This window comes from Porites lutea, chromosome 1 (assembly GCF_958299795.1).
Source record: "Porites lutea chromosome 1, jaPorLute2.1, whole genome shotgun sequence".
NCBI classification, from domain to species: Eukaryota; Metazoa; Cnidaria; class Anthozoa; order Scleractinia; family Poritidae; genus Porites; species Porites lutea.
The window spans coordinates 26,080,946-26,100,659 of record NC_133201.1 but is presented as its reverse complement, the minus strand read 5'-3'; the positions used below and the strand labels follow the sequence as shown (position 1 = coordinate 26,100,659).

Genomic DNA, 19,714 nt, shown 5'->3' with positions numbered 1-19,714 from the left:
AAGAGAGCGCTGAACATTATCGTAACAATCAAAAACAACACAGAGCGCGTTTAACATTATCGTAACATGAAAAACAACACAGAGCGCGTTAAATATCATCGTAACATTTAAAAGATACACAGAGCACGCTAATCATCATCGTAGGGATCAAAAACATCACAGAGCGCGCTAATCATCATCGTAGCAATAAAAAACAACACAGAGCGCGCTAATCATCATCGTAACAATAAAGAACAACACCGAGCGCGCTAAACATTATCAAAACAATCAAAACCAACCAAGAGCGCGCTAAACATTATCGTAACAATCAAAGACAACAAAGAGCGCGCTAATCATCATCGTAATAATAAAAAAGAACACAGAGCCCGCTAATCATCACCGTTACAATCAAAAGCAACACAGAGCGCGCTAAACATCATCGTAGCAACAAAAAAAAACAACACAGAGCGCGCTAAGCATCATCGTTACAATTAAAAAATACACAGAGCGCGCTTATAATCATCGTAACAATCAAAAACAACACAGGGCGCGCTAATCATCATCGTAACAATCAAAAACAACACAGAGCGCGCTAAACAACACCGTAACAATCAAGAACAACACAGAGCGCGCTAAACATCACCGTAACAATCAAGAACAACACAGAGCGCGCTAAACATCATCGTAACAATCAAAACTTAGAAAGAGCGCGGTAATTATGATGGTAACAATCAAAAACAACAAAGAGCGCGCTAATCATCATCGCAGGAATAAAAAACAACACAGAGCCCGCTAATCATCACTGTCACAATCCAAAACAATACAGAGCGCGCTAATCATCATCGCAGGAATAAAAAAGAACACAGAGCCCGCTAACCATCATCGTAACAATCAAAAACAACACAGAGCGCGCTAATCATCATCGTAGCAATAAAAAACAACACAGAGCGCGCTAAGCATCATCGTAACAATAAAAAAGAACACAGAGCGCGCTAATCATCATCGTAGCAATAAAATAGAACACAGAGCGCGCTAATCATCATCGTAACAATCAAAAACAACGCAGAGCACGCTAAACATCATCGTAATAATAAAAAGCAACACAGAGCGCGCTAATCATCATCATAACAATAAAAAAAACACAGAGCGCGCTGATCATCATCGGAACAATCAAGAACAACACAGAGCGCGCTAATCATCATCGTAATAATCAAAAACAGGACAGATCGCGATAATCATCATGGTAACAATCAAAAACAATACAGAGCCCGCTATGTATCATTGTATCAATCAAAAGCAACACAGCGCGCTAAACATTATCGTAACAATGAAAAACAACACAGAGCGCGCTAATGATCATTGTATCAATCAAAAACAACATAGAGCGCGGTAATCGTTATTGTAATAACTACAAAGAACGCAGAGCGCGCTGAATGTTTGCGTTGATCATTATCGTAACATTGTTTCCCCCCCCCCCTCAAAGCTGAGCGCAATTAGCGAACGCATTAGTTCTGTAACAAGCGTGATAATAATTATGTTTGAAAAAAATTTCCGCCGACTTTTTTTTTTTTGAATACAAGAGAGAATAGTAATGTTAAGTGAACTTCACTACCAAACATGCAGGGAATGAGCCTTTGATGTATGTGATCAGCGCTGAAAGAAGTAGAGAAAAAAGTCAAGAAAAAGAGTCGAGAAAAAAGTCGGGGAAAAAACTTAGGGGGGAGAAAAAATTTGAGAAAGGAAAAATTGCGCACAAAATTTTTAGGCACTTACTGGGCTCCGTACGGCAGAGAGATGGTCATTTTTAAAAGATTGTTTTTTTGAAACTTTGTCGCTTTTATTCCAGCTAGCTTAAAATGTCAAATGTAGCCTTGTTCTTCTGGAGTTATTTTTTTTGGGGACAGGAAACAAGTACAGAAAGAGAAAGAAAAATTCGTTGTATGTGTCCACGTCTTCCGTAAAACGTCTGATAAGGAAATCTCTAGATTTGCCTACAAGTCGAGCTCAATTTTTTTTTTACGAGCGCGAAGCGCGAGCGGTAGATGTTTTGTGTTTTCTGCGGCAAAAGCGGGCGAGAGAGCGCAAAGTACTTTGAGAAAGTCTAGGAAATCTCACGTTGTGGTCGTGCTTGGACGGCAAAGAGACAGAGGTACCAAAAAAACACTGAAAAGTGTGCTGCACGTGCAAAATTATTGCCTTCTTTTTTCATAAACCTATCGATTATTTATTTGATATTCTCGTTGGCGTAGCTGTCGTCGTTGTTACCAATTACAAAGCACAAACCGCTTTGACTTATTTTTCGATAGGTCCCGTTTGTTTTCATTGCTGCAAGTCTACACCCTGAGAGAACAGTCGACGTTTGGCGACGCCACCACTGGTTTCCCGCCAAATGACGCCTGAGAAATGAGTGCAGAATTTCCATACTGATGACGCGTCACTACCCAGATCTGGTTAGTGCTTCTGATTGGTTGAAGCAAATTTCCCGCGCGCTACGACCAATCAGAAACACTAACCAGATCTGGGAAGTGACGCGTCATCAGTATAGAATTTCTGCACTAATTTCTGAGATGTCATTTCGCGGGGAAATCGTTGGTGGTGTCGCGGAATGTTGGCTTTTTTCTCAGGCTAGCAAGCCTATTGTTCCTCAGATTTTTCCAACTCATGCGCCAGTGCCTTTTTAAGAACAATTGAAAATTTATTTTCCTCAATAAAATTATTCTGGAAGTTCATCATGACTATTTTCTAGATTAACAACATTCAGTGATACAAGTCCTAATTGTTCAGCTGTTCTTGCATTGCTGTCAAACAGACATTTATCCAGTTGTTCCGCAGCAGGATAACTGGCTTGTACACCATGTGCTGTTACAGTCACTGTTGCAATGTTGACTGCTCTGAACACCATTTCTGCAAAAGACAGCTGAGGATAACATGACATGTAGAATGCTAATGCGCCTATTAAAGCATCTCCAGCTCCAGTTGTATCCACTACTTCTACCTTCTGTGTTGGTATGAGCACCATTACTGGAACTTGGAAAGAAAAAACATCTGTATGACTGTACTGTAGGAGAACATAGCCTGCTTGACATGCATCAAATTAAAGTGAAAGGGAGAGGAAAGAAAGGAAAAATGGGAGTAGGATTGGGGAGAGAGAGAAAGGGGTGCCTTCTATAAGAACCCTCTTTTTTTTCAATTCTGAAGCTGTACCCTACCCTCTCCTTCTCCTACCCTTATCCCTACCCCAACCTCCCCTTCCCCTAACCCTACCCCTAATGCTAACCCTAATGATATCCTACAGGCTAGGCAAGTTGGAACAATGGCAATCGTTTGGCGGGTTTTGCCCATGAACAGATCCCCTCATAACACTATTGGAATAATAATATTCAAAATGACTCAACGCGCTTAGAATTGGTGGTTCCCTCCCGGATGAATTGATTTTGGCTCATCAGTGAAGAAAGATTCAAGTACATTGATCAACACGGCTGCCATATTTGCAGGACATGTTGTTGAGATCCAGAAATTTTGCTACCATTTTGATACCATGTCCTCACTATAACTTTCATCCTCACATCACTTGCCCAATCCGCAGTGACCAAGCAAGTCATCTTCTATTTACATTCACTAATTTAACATTATTATAATATATTATTTATCTTATGGACATGTATTTTTTAAATAATGTTGCACAACATAAATAATAATAAAAAAGTGACAACAGGTTAAAAAACATTTTCTAACTATTAAATCATAAACTCAGTAGCCTGCGTAGCAAGCCTCTCCTATTGAGTTATTGGGGAAAATTGTAACAAGAGCTGAAAAAGGAAAAGAAACCTCCCTTTTCCCTTAATCCCTCTATTATTTCCCCTGTGTACTTTTCCCAATGAACCGGCATGGAAACCCTTACTACACACGCTATAATCTAAGTCTCACACTCAGCAACCCTGCCCAAGCAAAATGTGACAATGGATTGTATGAAGGACAAGCTGGTCAATAGGCCTTTTGCATTAGTTGATCACGTGATCAACTTTTGGTAAACACGAAAACAGTTTGCTAATACATAATTTTATTAAAATTAGGTAACCTGTTTCAGCCATATACCTGAAAAGTAGCGATTGCAACGGCCATTAAAAATGAGAAGGATTTGTATGAGAACAACAACTCTTGCCACCCCGTCACGTTTGACGCTTGAGTGGTTTTCCATACAACTCCTAGTAAATTCTGAAATTTTTAAACTGGACAGAAGACAGCACTTACCACTGTGTTGTGATGAGATTTCAGATGATATTGCCCCCTCAGATCCAAGAGTCAACACTATTTGTTTAGCTCCCCACTGATGTAGTTTGCAAATAACCTTCTTAGCTCCTTCAATATCATCTGCTAACATGTTCGTTAAGCTCTCACCTTCTTCTCTATTAACAATTAACGAATCAGCATTCAAGTATATAGACCTTGGCAGACTTTCCAGCTTTGGAGATGGGTTAAATAGAGTTTTCTTGCCTAATTCTTTGCTATACTGCAATGCTGCCTCTGCAATCTTGAGGGGTATGCCCTTGTCACAGATCACAACTTGACAAGATTTGATGAAAAGTTCAGCTGCTTTAATGTCTTCTACTGACAGATGTCTGTTGGCTCCTGCTAGACTGATAAATGCTGGTTCACCAGAATTGTTAACAGCTACGAGAGAGAAAATAGACTGTAAGTATTTAAAGTATTGTAGTAATATGGATCAGGCTCTGCTAAAAAAAATGGGTGACACTTGGGATGACTTAAAACTTGTTAGTTTAAAGTCATTCCAAAAGTCTGTACTCTAAGGAAAACTGGAGGGACCCCAGTACTATGAACCTGTGAAACCCAGGGTGCCCAGCATCTGATTACTTTGAAACAAACTAAGAATTCCTAGTCTCCCATAGACATTGCTAGAGCACAACCCTGCATTCTTCTTCTTTCTTTTTCTCTTAACATGACATAATTCTTTATTGATAAATAAGTACACAAAGCACAAGTTAACGATAATAAGATGCCAAAGCCAGAGGCTTATATGGCATTGGTCAGAGAGTTACAATGTACTGCTAAGTTACAATGAGAATAAAAATTAATAAGTACAAGATTTACAGAGAAAATGCAAACTATTACAACATATAAAGAATTATTACTACATATAAAGCAAAATAAACATAACAATTAATGATAGTGTGCAAAAAGTAATAAAGAAAAGAGTTTGAAGGGAGAAAAAAAAATTGAGTTCAACTTAGTTTAAACTTAGTTTAATGATTGAAAATAATCTCTCAGTTTATGTTTATAACTAGAAAGAGTAAGTGAATTACGAAGTGAGAGAGGAATGTCATTCCAAATTTGAGGACCCTGTACCAGAAGAGAAAACGAATATTTGTGAGTATGAAGATGTAAGTTATCTTTTTGCCTGGTGAGATATTGATGACAATCAGAGTTAAGAACGAAAAGAGATGAAAGAGGAGAGGACAAGAGCTTCTGCATGTGAAGGAAAACAAAGCAAGAAACTTGGTACTTATAAATATTAAATATGTTGAGCATTTTGAGTTTGTTAAAGAGCGAGTAAGTATGTGCACGTGGTGGAGAATGAGTAATGATTCTTAAAGCTTTCTTCTGCGTGACAAATTTTAGTTTTCATAATCAACTCAGTTAAGAGTTGATTTAGCACCGCGGTGGCACTCAAGGTAGTAACGCTTTCTCGTGGCCGGGTATTATGTAATTGTTCAGTGACACATTAATTCCCGTGGTAGATTAAGCTTGTTCCTTCGATCTAGCTATGACTATGCAACTTCTCAGTTTCTTACCTATATTGGTGACACCTGTTTCTGCTTTATCGGTCACTGCTATAAAATCAGTGTTAACGCCGAATCTTTTAAAGTTGTTTCTGGTGTCTTTTCCAAACTGGTCATTTCCAACTTTTGCCACCATCGCGGTGTTTGCTCCAAGCTTCTGCGCCATTACGCATTGGTTAGCTGCTTTACCACCAAAGTCTAACTGAAATTTTGTTCCCTTGATTGTTTCACCGGATTCTGGGAGACGGGGAACGTAACTTATCATGTCCACAAAGCAAGATCCAATGACAACAACATCGAACCTATCGTCCGCCATGTTGAAATTGAGCGGGAAGAAATGCTAAGGTAACTAAGCGGGGAGGGGTAAATTAAGTTGTAACAGCTGTATTGACATGTACGTCACATGTACGTCAACCGTAACTTTCAAAATTTACGATTTTATGTATTGCAGGTAAATTTTATGCCATAAAGTTCAGTAATCTAAAACCAAGTGTCATAGTTTTATCAAAATAAAATAAAGCAGTTGTAAAAAGCGTTGATTGTTCATATCTAACTTACCCTACCCCGGTAGATATTGTAAATGAACAAGCTGCTGTTCTTACAATGCGGGCTCAAAGGTACACATGTCGCCATTTTGAGATTTTTCGCTTTTGTGTCTTTGCCGAGTCTTTGTCCAATATTCCGATGGCAGGTCCTTTTAGAATGGATCTTTCTTCCTGATCACTGTTTATTTTCGTCGTTGAAACCATGCCGAATATGTAAGATGTTATAAAAGGAATGGAAATGGTGACAAACACGCTACATGTCGATCAAATCGCTCGTGTCTCCAAGCGGAGTTCGTCGCCAAGAATTCTGACTCACTTTGTGGAAGGATTTGTCATTCAAGAAAGCAACTTTCCATTCACGGTAAGATTGTTCGATCGCACGTGTTTCACGCCTTTATTTTAGAGCTTGTAAACTAGCTGCGAAAATCTGTCACTTGATAAGGCACACTGTAAGCTTACCATAATTAAGGGTGTCAACACTTGATAAAAAGGCATGAAAAATGGTAGGCTGCCCGACGAGCAGATGTCGTGAAGGCCATTGAGAAGGATCTTTTCTTAGCATTGAATTCGAATCAAGTTGCGCAAAAAAAATGATTTTTGTTCTTTTTTTTTTGGTCTTTGACACATTTAGATCTTTACATTGGAAAATGGTTGACAATAATGATACTAGTACTAGAGCAACATCGGCATATATATCACTCAATGAGATTACCGTGAACTGAAACTCCATTGGCCAACATATTGTACAGGCCTGATTATTTTTTTTTACCCTATTTTAATAAAGAATTGATTAGGGGCCATTGACATATTGACTTTTGTCCCTTCTTAACATCAACTGGATGACTACTAGCAAATTGTACATTGTACATTGTGATCCTCTAAACTCTACCTTTAATCACTAATAAATGAGAAGGCTAATTTTGTTAGCCGAAATATAGGCTTATAGTAAACCAGCCCTTTGCCGTAGTGCCAGCCCTGCATCCAGTTTTGCTTTATTTTACACCAAAAATTATATTTAGTTTGCTGATATTGTAAAGACATTTGTGAACAAAACTGGAATCTTTTTTCAATACATACTTTCAACGTCAGTGTTTTTTTTGTCAGTATTCCCTCTGGAAAGTAGTGACTTTTGGGGCAGCAAAATTTCAAGTGGACAGTAAGGAGGAGGAAGGGGAGGTCTGACCTGAATGTCCAGTTGGCGTTAGATGGGGGGAAAGTGAATACGTTGACGGCCCCTTAATTGATTGTTTGTTCTATTGAAGCTGGTAAAAAATCCCAAGACTGTAAAATGATTACCTTTGCCTTTGGTGCTACTTTAAAACCAGTTAATAAAAAATGTACATCAACAATGGATTTCTGCATTTATAGTATCAAGACTTCTCTGCTGCTGAGGCTCGGAGTGAGTCATTGGCATGGAAGTCCCATGACAAGTGGTAACTTTCCAACGATAATCCACTGATGCATTCATTCAGTGTACCAATTAGTTTTAAGCAGTGGGACAACTACCCCAGTGTGGAGAATTTCTAGAATGTGTGGTTCCTAAAAATATCCACACCATTACCACCTTAAGAATCAGAGCAAGTGAGTGTAATGTTTTTTTTTTTCTTTCCTAAATTTCAGTCTGGAGATGACAATGAAGAACTTACTCAAGACCTCAATGGAAATCAGAATTATGAGAATGGTGACATTGAAATGGATGCCGGTTTGGAGGGTGAGTATTGCCAACAGTTAATTTTACTGTCAGATACCTCTATGTATCAGCTTATCACTAGGTTATTGATCAGCATCCTCCACAGTCTAGATCCATTCATCTTTTTCAAAACTGGTTCTGTGTTTCATTACTGGTACATGTACATTCAGCGCTCGAAGGAAACTTGAATTCCATTATGTCCTTTGGGCAAGCAGCTCTCATGTTTTGCTTGCCTGGGACAACTACTGGCTTAATGTCTTAAGGCGCTTTAGATTTGTCAGGATTGGCCGGCTGGACCATTGCTGGACCAGTCAGTTAGCAACTGAAATTGGCTTTTTCCAAAGGGATTCACTGAAAAATCATCTCCTTCATGCATATTATTTAGGATTTGACTGATCCGGCTGGATAGTTTTGATTAAAAGTGAAATTCTCATTATCATTTGTCAGTTCTGACGAATGGAAAGCACCCTCAGTTAATGATTTAGTTAGAGGATGACTTGCTCCGACACTTCCCCATTAATTGGGCAAGTGAGCTGTAACAGTTACTTGCCCAGAAAGAAAATTAATTTATACTTGCGCCAGACAACTGGACGAAACCTTTTTCAAGCCCCGTCGTTGTATGTTTCTAAAAAAAAAGAGCTAAAAACAAATCTACGTTTGATCAGATGTAAGAACACTCGTTATTACTTCTTTTTAAGAAAATATATCTATTCAATGTTTTCTTCATCATTTATTTTATTTAATACATTGTAAGATTGTTTTAACTTTGCATGAAAGGCACTTTATTAGAAGTAGAAATGATGTTCATGTTCTGGGTCCTGTTGACTTAGATCTTTGCCACCGTGTGTTGATCACCTAAAAATTGGCTCTCTCTTTTTCAATCTCTGTGACTTTTCAAGCTGTATCTCATAATTTTTTGCATCAAGCAGGTCTCATGACTGTGGGCAGGAAAGGCACTATTCTATTGAATCTCAGCTGAAATTTCAAGTGCTGTAATTTTTTATTAAATCTTCAGCTGACAGCCCTTCAAGTAATGATGAAGCTCTCAATGAAGTATTCTTGGACGACTCATCTGTAGGACACTGCGAACAGTGTGGCCGCCTAACAGAAAATCTGCACCACAGGGGCCCCAAGAGATTCTGCTCCACTTCTTGTGCAAGAAGATACAGTGTAAGCTGTTCACGTAAGATGGTAGCTTTTCATTCCCGCTCCAGCAGGGGTAGAAGGCACATCAGTGTTAACCAGCTAGCTTCAAATAGAAAGTCATCTTATTCTGTGCCTATGGTGAGTTCGCTGGTGTTTGCCGACCTCGCAATCACTCACCAGTCACTCAATCTTTTTCTGAAGCCATTCAACACATACTCAACTCAGTGAAATTCTCTGCTGTACATATATCATGAGAATATACATAGATGTCTCTCCTCGCTCCTCACTGCTATAAGGGACGTTTTGCAGGAGAGGCATCTGTGCCTTAACAACAGAAATTCCATCTTATTCTTATATCATCTTATATCATCTTATATCATCTTATTCTTCCATCTTATCCTTATTTCATCAGAAATTCCATCTTATTCTGTTCCCATGGCGAGTTCACTTGTGTTTGCCGACCTCACGATCACTCACCAGTCACTCAATCTTTTTCTGAAGCCATTCAACACATACTCAACTCAGTGAAATTCTATACTGTACATATAACATGAGAATATACGTAGGGGTGTCTCCTTGCTCCTCACTGCTGGGAACATTTTGTAGGAGAGGCATCTGTTCCTGGGCGACAGAAATTCTATACTGATGACCTAAAATCTGTTGGGAATCTGGTTAGGAGCTCTATTTACTAATAATTATATTATTTTAGGTATTGTTTACAAATGACAGACAAATAACCAAAGGTCACAGAGGTCAAATGTTAACACGATGAATCTACTATGCAAAACACTTATTTTTGTGGAATTTATTTTTTCGTAGATAAAACATTTGAGTTTTGCTTCAGCTGGTTTGCAGAACTCAAGACTTTACCATAACAGACAAGCAGAAACATACATGTGTAAACTTTAACAGGTTCATGTTAGGAACCCTATGAATTGATTCACATCATCAGTATGGAATTTCTGTCGTTCTGGCGCAGAGTTCTCTCCTGTGAAAAGTCCCTAGCAGCGACGAGTGAAGAGAGACAGCTGTATTCACAGACTGGTAGCCCACCCATTTTATTCTCACAAAAACACCTCCATCAAACCCACATCAACCAATACCAAACAGTGATTTCATTACAAATTTTGTTGTTACATGTGTAAGTCAATTGAACTCACTTCTCAAAAACTAAACTGTATAAGTCCTGCTTAAATTTCCGGTTGAGTCAAGAAATATTTTTGTGTTGAGCTAAGATGTGATTATAGTTGCTAAATTGCATGCAGAGGAGTTTCCTTGTTTGATCTGACATTTTTCCTTTTGTGGTGTCCCAAAGATGAAATTGATACTATGTTATTGTTTAGGACTTTGTACATCAGAGACACAGAATGCAGGGATAGCAACATCACTGAGCAGACTGAGCAACTATAAGTAGAACACACATCCACTTCACCTCACCCTGTGCTTAGAATTACTCACCCACCCTACCCTGGGTATGCTGTCTGACTCCCCAAAGGGGAGAGGTAGGGTTTGTTTTGCCAAGCACAGATTTGAAAGTTAGCAGCTCGAAATCTTTCCGCCACATGTCGATCTAAGAGAAAGGGTGAAAGTGGCTGAGACATGGCTATCTAGTTCATTTGGTTACCCTGGTCATCTCGCCCCCAAGTCATTTCATCCCGGTTACTAAGCCCCCCTATTCTAGAACGAGGAATATTATATTTGAAGCGTGCTTGTTCTGGTTTATGGCTTATTATAAAATGACTAAGATAGTACGTGCGTTCTGATTGTTAAAAAGCCTATGGTTTATTGTGCCTGTAAACTCATAGAAACGACGGTGATGGCAATGGCAACGGCAACGAGAACGGCAAAAAAGTAGTAGGTTTAGATTGGCAAAACAGCAATTTTGCACGTGCATCACGCTTTTTTGTACATTTCCTTACCGTCGTTGCACGCCTAGAGCGTGAAACTCCCTGTTTTCACGTTTTGTGGAGGACGTGAGCACAAAACAACAATTTTCTTTTTCTTTTCCTGAACTTCGATACAGTCCTTTAGAAATCAGTTCCAGAAAAATTCGCCATTATATGTCGAATTGAATGAGTTGGAATAAACGCGACAAAGTTTGAAGCGGCGCAAATTCACTTTTTAAGTAGCGTTTTCGTAGCCGTCGCCGTCGTTTACAATAGCGACCCTAAGATCCGACAACGGCGACGGCAACGATACCGTCAAAAAAGCGATAGATTTAATAACCAAAACAACAATTTTGCACGTGCATCACGCTTTTTTGTACATTTCTTTGCCGTCACTGCACGACTACGACGCAAAAATGCCTAATTTCACGTTTTACAGAGGAAGTACACAAACGACGACGAAATTTCCTCTCTCTTTCTGAACTTGGATATGGTTCCTAGCAATTCAACGTTAGGAGGGTTCACCTACATTAAACAGAGTTAGTGACTTAGAGTAATTTCATCGCGATGAAGATTGAAAGAACGCGAATTCACTTTTTCAGCGACGTTTTCTCTGCCGTCGCCGTTCTCAGGTCGCTATTGACTAATATAAATATAGTGTTAATAACAAAACAAGACCATTATTTTTGGTATTCAGTTGATACAAAGGCACGTTCAAGGGTTTTTTTTACAAGATAGCAAATAGCCTGAGATAGCCACTTCCTAGCTAAGCAAGTTTTTCTGGAGTTTAGCATGTCACCACATATTGCAGAAACTATATGAAAGCTGGCTAGTCTGGTTTACACAGTAAAGACTTTGAAGAAGTGAACAAGCACCTTTCTTATTTACCATACCACTCCTGATGACTGTTTTTTGTTCTGTCTGTAGTATTACGACCACCAAGCTGGGCCATATATGGTAGATGCATCCATTCAAGTTAATGAATTTGGTAAGTCAAAAACGTAATGAACTCATTAGAAGTGTCATGTATACTGACAAGCTGTAGCAGTAAAGAAACCTTCACCTTGGTCGCGAATATTGGAAAACTGCCCTTCTTCTTTGTTTCAATTGCCAGAATTAACTGTGTGATCAATCGATTAGTGTGGTGTTTTCAGTGTTCATTGCTAAGTTTCTTATGTCTTTAACCCAAAAACGTTTTTAAACATTTTGTAGCTGTTATTTTTGTACCAAGGTAGCGTTTACTTACGTTTCTGTTCTATAAAATTTAACTGCCAGGCGTATATATTGGCTTCATTTTCAACTTCTCGTACTGTTACCATTCTAAAGAAAATACCCTATTTTGTTTTTCTGAAGAAGGCTTCCCTCCAAACCGTAACGCATTTGCAATCTTACTCCTTTGCGCCTTGAGAATCAGTTTGCTATTGGTTCTTACATTTTTCTAGTCTCTAAGTCGTCGAGGACTTGACGTGAACATAACAAGTGATCCTCTTTCGGATAAAATTAAACAGTTGCTAAATTCAGTTTTGTGATTTTGGGGACAACGAAACTAAAATATCATGAAGTGTTTTCGTTCTTAGCTAATAAGACTTACCTGTGCTAGATTATGGGGAATGTCAAAAAGAAAATCGTGCACTAATTTTTGATATGTATTTGGCCATTTTATCAATTCAATTTAACCTTGTTTTATAAAGTAATGGAGTTATGACTGTTTTATAAGTATTGATTTAATATTCCTTTTCCCAAGTTCGGCTTTCTTCTTTTCTTTCCTAGTAACAAGGCTTAAATGGTTAGGGTTAAAGGTCTTCCCACCTCTTTTCGCCTCGTATTTTAGCTCAGTGTTGTTTGCTCTTTGAATATTCATTTCACTTTTTTTGCTTCTGTTTGGTTGCCAAACTCTTTTTCTATTAAACCTGTTTCCGCATAGCGATTTAACACTCGCTTTACAAATCCTCTCCAAATGTGTTAGCTCGTCAGCCAATATTTAGATTTCAAGTTGTTATTTCGAGTATCCACGACAATGAATCCATCTCTACTGGCATGCGTCTTCATTTGCATTGGAAATCATTCATATGGTAAAACCGTTGAAGTATTGTTTTAAACAAAATTCATAGCCATCTCGTCGCTGAGCGAATTGGACAAAGTTCTAACATGGGAAACGAACTGTCCGATCGTAAGAACAAATCCAATCAAAACGAACCGTCCCGAAATGGCCCAGACGGTGAGGCCGTTTTACATGAAGGTGATCCTAAAGATCAAACAGGTATTTGTCAAACGCTTTAGCTGTTTACCCTTCTGTTTTTAATCTTTTGCGGATGATTACGTAGTACAGACCCATTAAGAGAAGTTTCTCTTTGAGGTTGTCCTTGACAAATTTTCGATTTCTCCAACGTACATTTGAAGTGAACTCCAATGCTGTCGTACAGTGACTGTCATTGTTGCCAATGGTGGAAAAATTGTGATCGGAAAATCTCTTGCTGGTTTACTGATACTTAGCTTCCAATTAATCTTAATTTTTTTTTTCATTTACGTAGCTATTAGTTTGCTTCGTCTCATTGCGTTCTTAGACGCCAAGTTGTATTTCACCGTTTTCTATTAGTTTTAAATCTCCGGTGTTATTTTCTGGAAACATTTGCTTTCTTTTTGAAAATTAAACTGAATTAATGTTTAGTAATTGAAACCCAAGGAAATGTAATTATTTAATTTTCGTTGTTTTTCTTAAGAAAGGTAGGACTGTTTTCAATATTCCTTAGTAGAGAATAAGTCAGAAAATCAGGAATAATAGATTTTGGTAGAATGGTTCAAGTTTAAACTTCCTTCAAATCCAGGCGTTTGTAACGAAAACGTGAAGAAACTTCATTGAAAAAAAGACATCTCCGTCTAGAAACCAAAGCTGTGGAGAAAAATGAGAGCTGTAATTAACATAATTGTGAAACAAGATGTTGCTATGCATACGAACAATGTTTTTTCGTGGAACCCTGTTCGAAAGCTTCGTTTATTTCATTTGATAACTTGTTTCCGCCACTTCGACATTCTCGCTAAAACTCGTTGTGGAATGACGACGGCTACCACGTTTTCCCGCCAAAATGACGCTGGTTCACGCGCGAGCACTACTTAGTATTGAGAAAATCGCCTACTCGTTGTCGTACTCGTCTTAGAATCTAAAGTCTCCAATAGCAGGTTAATGATATCATATCCTGTATTATTACTTGCGTTCAGACACAGTACACCCACTGAATTTTGACTGGACACGCAGCGAAGTGGAACCCCTGTGGCTGTATGAACACGTGAAAGCCGCTAAGTGGAATGTTCAGGAAGTGGCAACCTTCGTTAAGTGAGTACTTCTTTTGAATCTTGCTGCTTATTTGTCAGTCTCCCAAGCAATGAAATTCCCAATTACGTGTTTGTAAACATTCACAGTCTCGAAAGTTAGAATCACCTTGTACAGCGTAATAAACAGTACCACAGGAAAGTACTGCTCAGTAGATCTCATTTGAATGGTCACATTTTAGGATTTTCATCCACAGACTCAAAAGTTAGAATCACCTTGAACAGTGTAATAGACAGTACCAAAGGAAAGTACTGCTCAGTAGCTTTCATTTGACAGGTCGCGCTTCAGGATTTCACCCACAAACTGAAAAACTAGAACTCCCTCGACTGCCCTCATAAACAGAACCATAGGAAAGTACTCCACCTCAGTAGCCTTCAATTGAATGGTGACTCACAAGTTACGTACTTGAACTGCTTGCTGTTCGTTGATTGCAGGTCTTTAAACGGCTGTTCCGAGTATGCCGACTCGTTTATATCCCAGGAGATTGATGGACAGGCCTTGATGCTTCTTCGAGAGGAACACATGGTTGTCGCTATGCACATGAAACTTGGGCCCGCTCTCAAAATTGTGGCCAGTGTGAATGCCATGAAGAGAGAGGCCTTGAAAGAACATCAGTAATTTGCTTGATGCTTTTACTCCTTAGAGCCATAACTTGGAAAGCAAACTGTGTTACATGTAGGTTGAATTTTATCTTGTGGTCTTTCACATGCAATCAGGACAACACTTACGTCGCTTACCATTTGTCAGAACTAGCTGGCCAGACCAGTCCAGTTTTCAGGAGAGTTCCACAATTAATCAAGACTTTTCAGCCAGGTCATTTTCTTCATACATGGTATGCTATGCACGGCAGTAATGGGTTTAAGTAAAAATTTCAAAAACAGACTTATGTTTCATTTTTAAAATGACTGGTCTGGCCGGCTAGTACTGTCTTTTAGAAAACGCCCTTAGACTCAAACTCATTTACATGTAAATGGTAGACTGCGATCAAGCTCACCTATTTGGGCGAAGCCGCTGTAAATGGTTGCACTGTAGGAATTGGTCCACGAACAAATACGTTACAACTACCGGTAACTGCACTTCAAGATTCGAACGTAATACTGAGTAGCGTGCATGTGAATAAGTAAGTTTTCTTCAGGCTTTTATCCATAGGACCTACCTTGCATATCAGTGTACGCAGAACTACAGTAAAGTGCTGCTTAAGAAACATGTAGCTAAGTCGATCTTTTACGTTGTAGTTGAGATCTGGACAGCGTTCATTTCACTAGTAACAGTTGCTTTAGGCTTTGCCCAGACTCAAACGGTAGAACTACTGTACAGCGCTGTAAACAGTACTACGTATTAAGGGTGGATACGCATTCAGGAACGTACGCGTAAAGCTGTTGCATTCGCCTGTCGGAATTTATCGTCGTCGTCGTCATCATTATCAGGGACCTTAAGCAAGGACGACGACGACGGCAGTGAAAACGTCAGTAAAACAAATGAATTTGAGTTGTTTCAAACTTAATCGCGTCTATTTGGACCCGCTCAATATGTCAAATGCAGGCTACTTTTCCTGGAGTTGAATTCTTAAGGATTTTATTCACGTTCAAAAAGGTGAAAGAAAATTCGTCGTCGTATGTCCATAAAACGTGAACTTAGGAGGTTTCACGTCGTAGTCGTGCAGCGGACGTCAAAGAAATGTACTAATAAGCGTGAGAGCACGTGCAGAGCTGTTGTTTTGATCATTAAACCTATTGTGTTTTTTTTTGAACTCGTCGTTGTGGTCGTCCTCGTCCTTGCTTAAGGTCCATGATCATCATCATCATCATCATCATCATCATCATCATCATCATCACAATTATCATTGTCATTATCAATATCATTATTCTATTTTCTTTTGCCAAGCTGAGAAATAATAAAAATTCCATTCCAGCGGGCAAATGCGACAGCTATACGATTGTTATGCAAATATATCTACCCTACGGAAATGCGCTTGTGATAAACTTTATACTTGATCGCATTTTAGTGTTTTCATTCCTCGTATATAAGGCTTGTCTCCGGGAGAAAGCGGATCTACTGATGTTTATAAATCAAGATTGTTATTTATAATTTAAGTTACAAAATGAGAAACATGAAATATTTGACTTCCAAAGTGGCCCAAGGTAGGTTTTTATGGGGTAGACGTTATTCTTGTTATTTAGTTGCAAGTCTGTTACGACTTTTTGTTGGCGGTGAAAATCAACAGGACTTAGCTAGTACATTCACGATCTCATAACGGTGAAATGGTGTAACCGCCGACGATATCTGTTACATTTACTTTACACAGACAGTACACACATGATCTCCTGATAATACAATATTTAGCCAGGCTATTTTATGTCACATTATTTATCCAAAAAAGGACAGAAACTACGTCCCCAGGGAAACAGACTCCTGCTTTTTTTGGTTGTTCGATCGCTATTGTTGGTAAATGTTATCCTACTTCTGTCAAGTTACGCTTATTTGAGAAGTTTTCTCATCCAAGGTAGACCATTCCACGATTTGTTTCAACTTTTGACTGAGACTAGTTACCCTTTAAGTCCCAAGAGCGACGAACATCAATTTTCTCCGAACAACATCAGCAGATCATTAAGAGTAAAGGTCATGAGAATTACTAAATTGATTGCTAAAGGGAGAACGCTTTGATCTTCTACCAAATTCTCTCAACTATTCTTAAAAGAAATGTATGGAGATCAGTCTCGAGAATTTGTATGTGAATCTTGGGGCTTAAAGGGTTAACGGAAATCCGTCGACATGGCTAAAAAGAAAGCTTAAAATTAGTAAAGATGTCAAGCTTGAACGGCTGTCCACCTTCCCCTCCCCTAAGCCAACATTAACACTTAACTTCTCACTTAGGGTAAAATGTTGGCTTAGGGGAGGGGTAGATGGGCAATTTCCCAGAAACGTATGATGATCTGCAATGTCGCGAAATTTTACAGTTGTCTGTATGGGGGGGGGGGGAGGGCACGTTAGTGCCCCTCACCATACAAACGACCGTAAAATGTCGCGTTTTTGTGGAGCAATACCTTCGCTAGTCTTTAAAGTATCACCTTTAAAATTCAAGTGTCCTTTCTTCAAGGCCTTGTTTTAACCAGTGTCAATAGATATTCTCTAACTGGTCTTTATCGAAACTTGGGGAAGAATAAAATAAACGTGGAAGTTCTTATTATAAAACTTTTATACCAGTTGTAGGAAAGTTGTAGATATGTCTATAAAACTGAGTAGGTCAGAAATGGACCTTGGTATTACACTGTAGTTAGTAATGGTCGCTAGAGCAAGTGCATCGTTTAATATTCAGCGTCAATGTCTCGTTAACCAAAAAAAGAATAAATATTAGATGTAAATTTCTTTTTTCTCAGAATAAAATCTATAATATATGCAATTGTGGTCTTTATGTATTGTTTATTTATCACTTATTCAGCCATTCCTTGTGTAAGTATTTCACTTCTTTTCATCGCCTGTACGAGAACATTGCGAATAGCCAGAACAAAACAGTGAATATAGTCAGCTTTAAGAATTGGCGTGATTCTCGTTGTTTTCCGAATTCCACAGAACTACGCAGAGGTGGTACGCCAAAGGGGTTGATCTTAGTGTTTAAAGAAGGTATTTCCCACTTGAGGTTGCGCGAGGGATCGGGTCGAGGTGGTTGTCAAAGTGCATTATGGGACTGTTTTGGCGGACAAATTTGCCGCCATGTTGAAAATGCGTCACCTAAACAAGCCTCAGAATAAACTTCGACAACCATCTGGACCCGGTCTCTCGCGCAACCTCGAAGTGGCGAATGTCACGAGGATATTCTTGTTTTATGTTAACTCTATGCTGAAGTCATTACTTAATGCCTTTACCCATACACAAAATGCTCCTGTAAAGTTATGAAGGAAATATCAAACCGAAAAATGTATCAGGAAGCACTGGCCAAAATAATTTTTGGTCATTTTTGCAGGCATGGCATTAAAACTTGAAAAAGTTGGCCCAGTTTTTTCAAGTTTCAATCCATGTCCATCCTTGCTATCCTTTGCAACAGACGACAGGAAACAATTTCAATATGGCTAAATATAGCCTTTAATTATTCATTTCTGAGGACCCCTGTAGTTTGGATAAAATGTGAGTGCTGCTACTGGTTAGCCTGTGTACAGACCCCCCCCGCCCCCTCTCCCTGCAGGAATAATCAAAGAAGGGGCGGAATTGTGCAGAATTAACCACTCCAGAAATACCATAATGCTCTTTGTTTTGTCCCCCCAAAATTTTACATAAGTATTGTCTTCAGTTTCTCTTGGGAGTTAAAATGGCTCCAAGTGAAACTGAAAACAATGCTTATGCAAAATTTTGGGGTGACAAACAAAGAGCATTGTGGTATGTTATGGTATTTTCTGGGGTGGCCAATATTTGTTCATCAGGGGGCGCAGAGGGGGAAGCAAGAAATATTGTGCAGACTTCTCAACGCATTTGGACTCCCACCTCTTCCCGGGTCATGATCGGGATTAATGAAAGCTTCCTGAGGGTTTTCTGCATATTTGACGAACGCATGCGCGCAATAACTAACGTAGAGTCTGTTCCTTGTTACTGAATTGGTATACGCAGACAAACAGGCTCTTGTATTGCAGTCAAAGGGATCAATTTAAACGATCATCGTGAAGGAATGCTGTCGTAAACTTTTCAAATTTGGACAAATATATTTGTGTGTGCAAAAGCCGAAACAGAAGAAAATACAGTGAAAAACCGCGAATTATTACCATTTATTATATAGACGCGAGTGTTTTACTGGAAAATATACCACTCGTAAAATTGATAAAAACTACATCCGGGACCCGAGTGGTTTATTTTCCATAATCTCACACGTGAGTTTATCGATGACGTAATTTTGGTAATTTCCCTCTATTATTTTATCGATGTCATTTTTTCTATATAATAAAAAGAACATTACACGGCGGCATGAAGATATGAATTTTATTTTCTCGTGGCAAAAACAATATTTTACTCACTCGCTGCACTCGTTCGTAAAATATAATGTTTTGCCTCTCAAAAATAAAATTCATATCTCCGCGCCGCCCTGTAATATCCTCTATTTATGTGAGAACCTGTTAAGACTAACTTGGGAAACTGCAGGTTCTTACTCCCGGGTTTTTACTGTATGGAAAACCGAAAAACAATAGTAAAGCTACGTAGAGTAAAATAAAAGCCAAACGCTCCAACAAAGAGACACCGACAACCGCTAAGGACACTAAAACCAAGCAACCTGACGACTTTTGAGCTGCAACATGATCTCAAAATATATCTTAAACTGTACAAACAAAACCCCGCTACATGTCTCTTTAATTAAATTT

At 38.9% G+C, this 19,714-nt stretch overlaps 2 protein-coding genes across 3 annotated transcripts; one reads left to right on the top strand and one right to left on the bottom strand.

Annotated features, from left to right (window-relative positions):
- Positions 1–2,597: 2,597 nt before the first annotated feature.
- On the bottom strand, positions 2,598–6,096 carry LOC140936546 (ribokinase-like). The gene is made up of 3 exons (XM_073386043.1): positions 5,790–6,096; positions 4,231–4,650; positions 2,598–3,006 (listed from the first exon to the last, which is right to left on the bottom strand). Exons 1-3 carry the CDS (start codon positions 6,091–6,093, stop codon positions 2,693–2,695), a joined length of 1,038 nt encoding a protein of 345 aa, XP_073242144.1. The 5' UTR covers positions 6,094–6,096; the 3' UTR covers positions 2,598–2,692.
- A 305-nt stretch (positions 6,097–6,401) lies between these two features.
- Positions 6,402–17,772, top strand: LOC140947027 (polyhomeotic-like protein 2). Of its 2 annotated transcripts, none has more exons than XM_073396117.1 (6): positions 6,402–6,683; positions 7,943–8,033; positions 9,028–9,182; positions 11,972–12,032; positions 14,261–14,375; positions 14,807–17,772. In XM_073396117.1, exons 1-6 carry the CDS (start codon positions 6,555–6,557, stop codon positions 14,988–14,990), a joined length of 735 nt encoding a protein of 244 aa, XP_073252218.1. In that variant the 5' UTR covers positions 6,402–6,554; the 3' UTR covers positions 14,991–17,772. The 2 variants fall into 2 exon arrangements, with proteins under 2 accessions (XP_073252218.1, XP_073252211.1); XM_073396110.1 differs by having other exon boundaries at positions 9,028–9,296.
- The last annotated feature ends 1,942 nt before the right edge of the window (positions 17,773–19,714 follow it).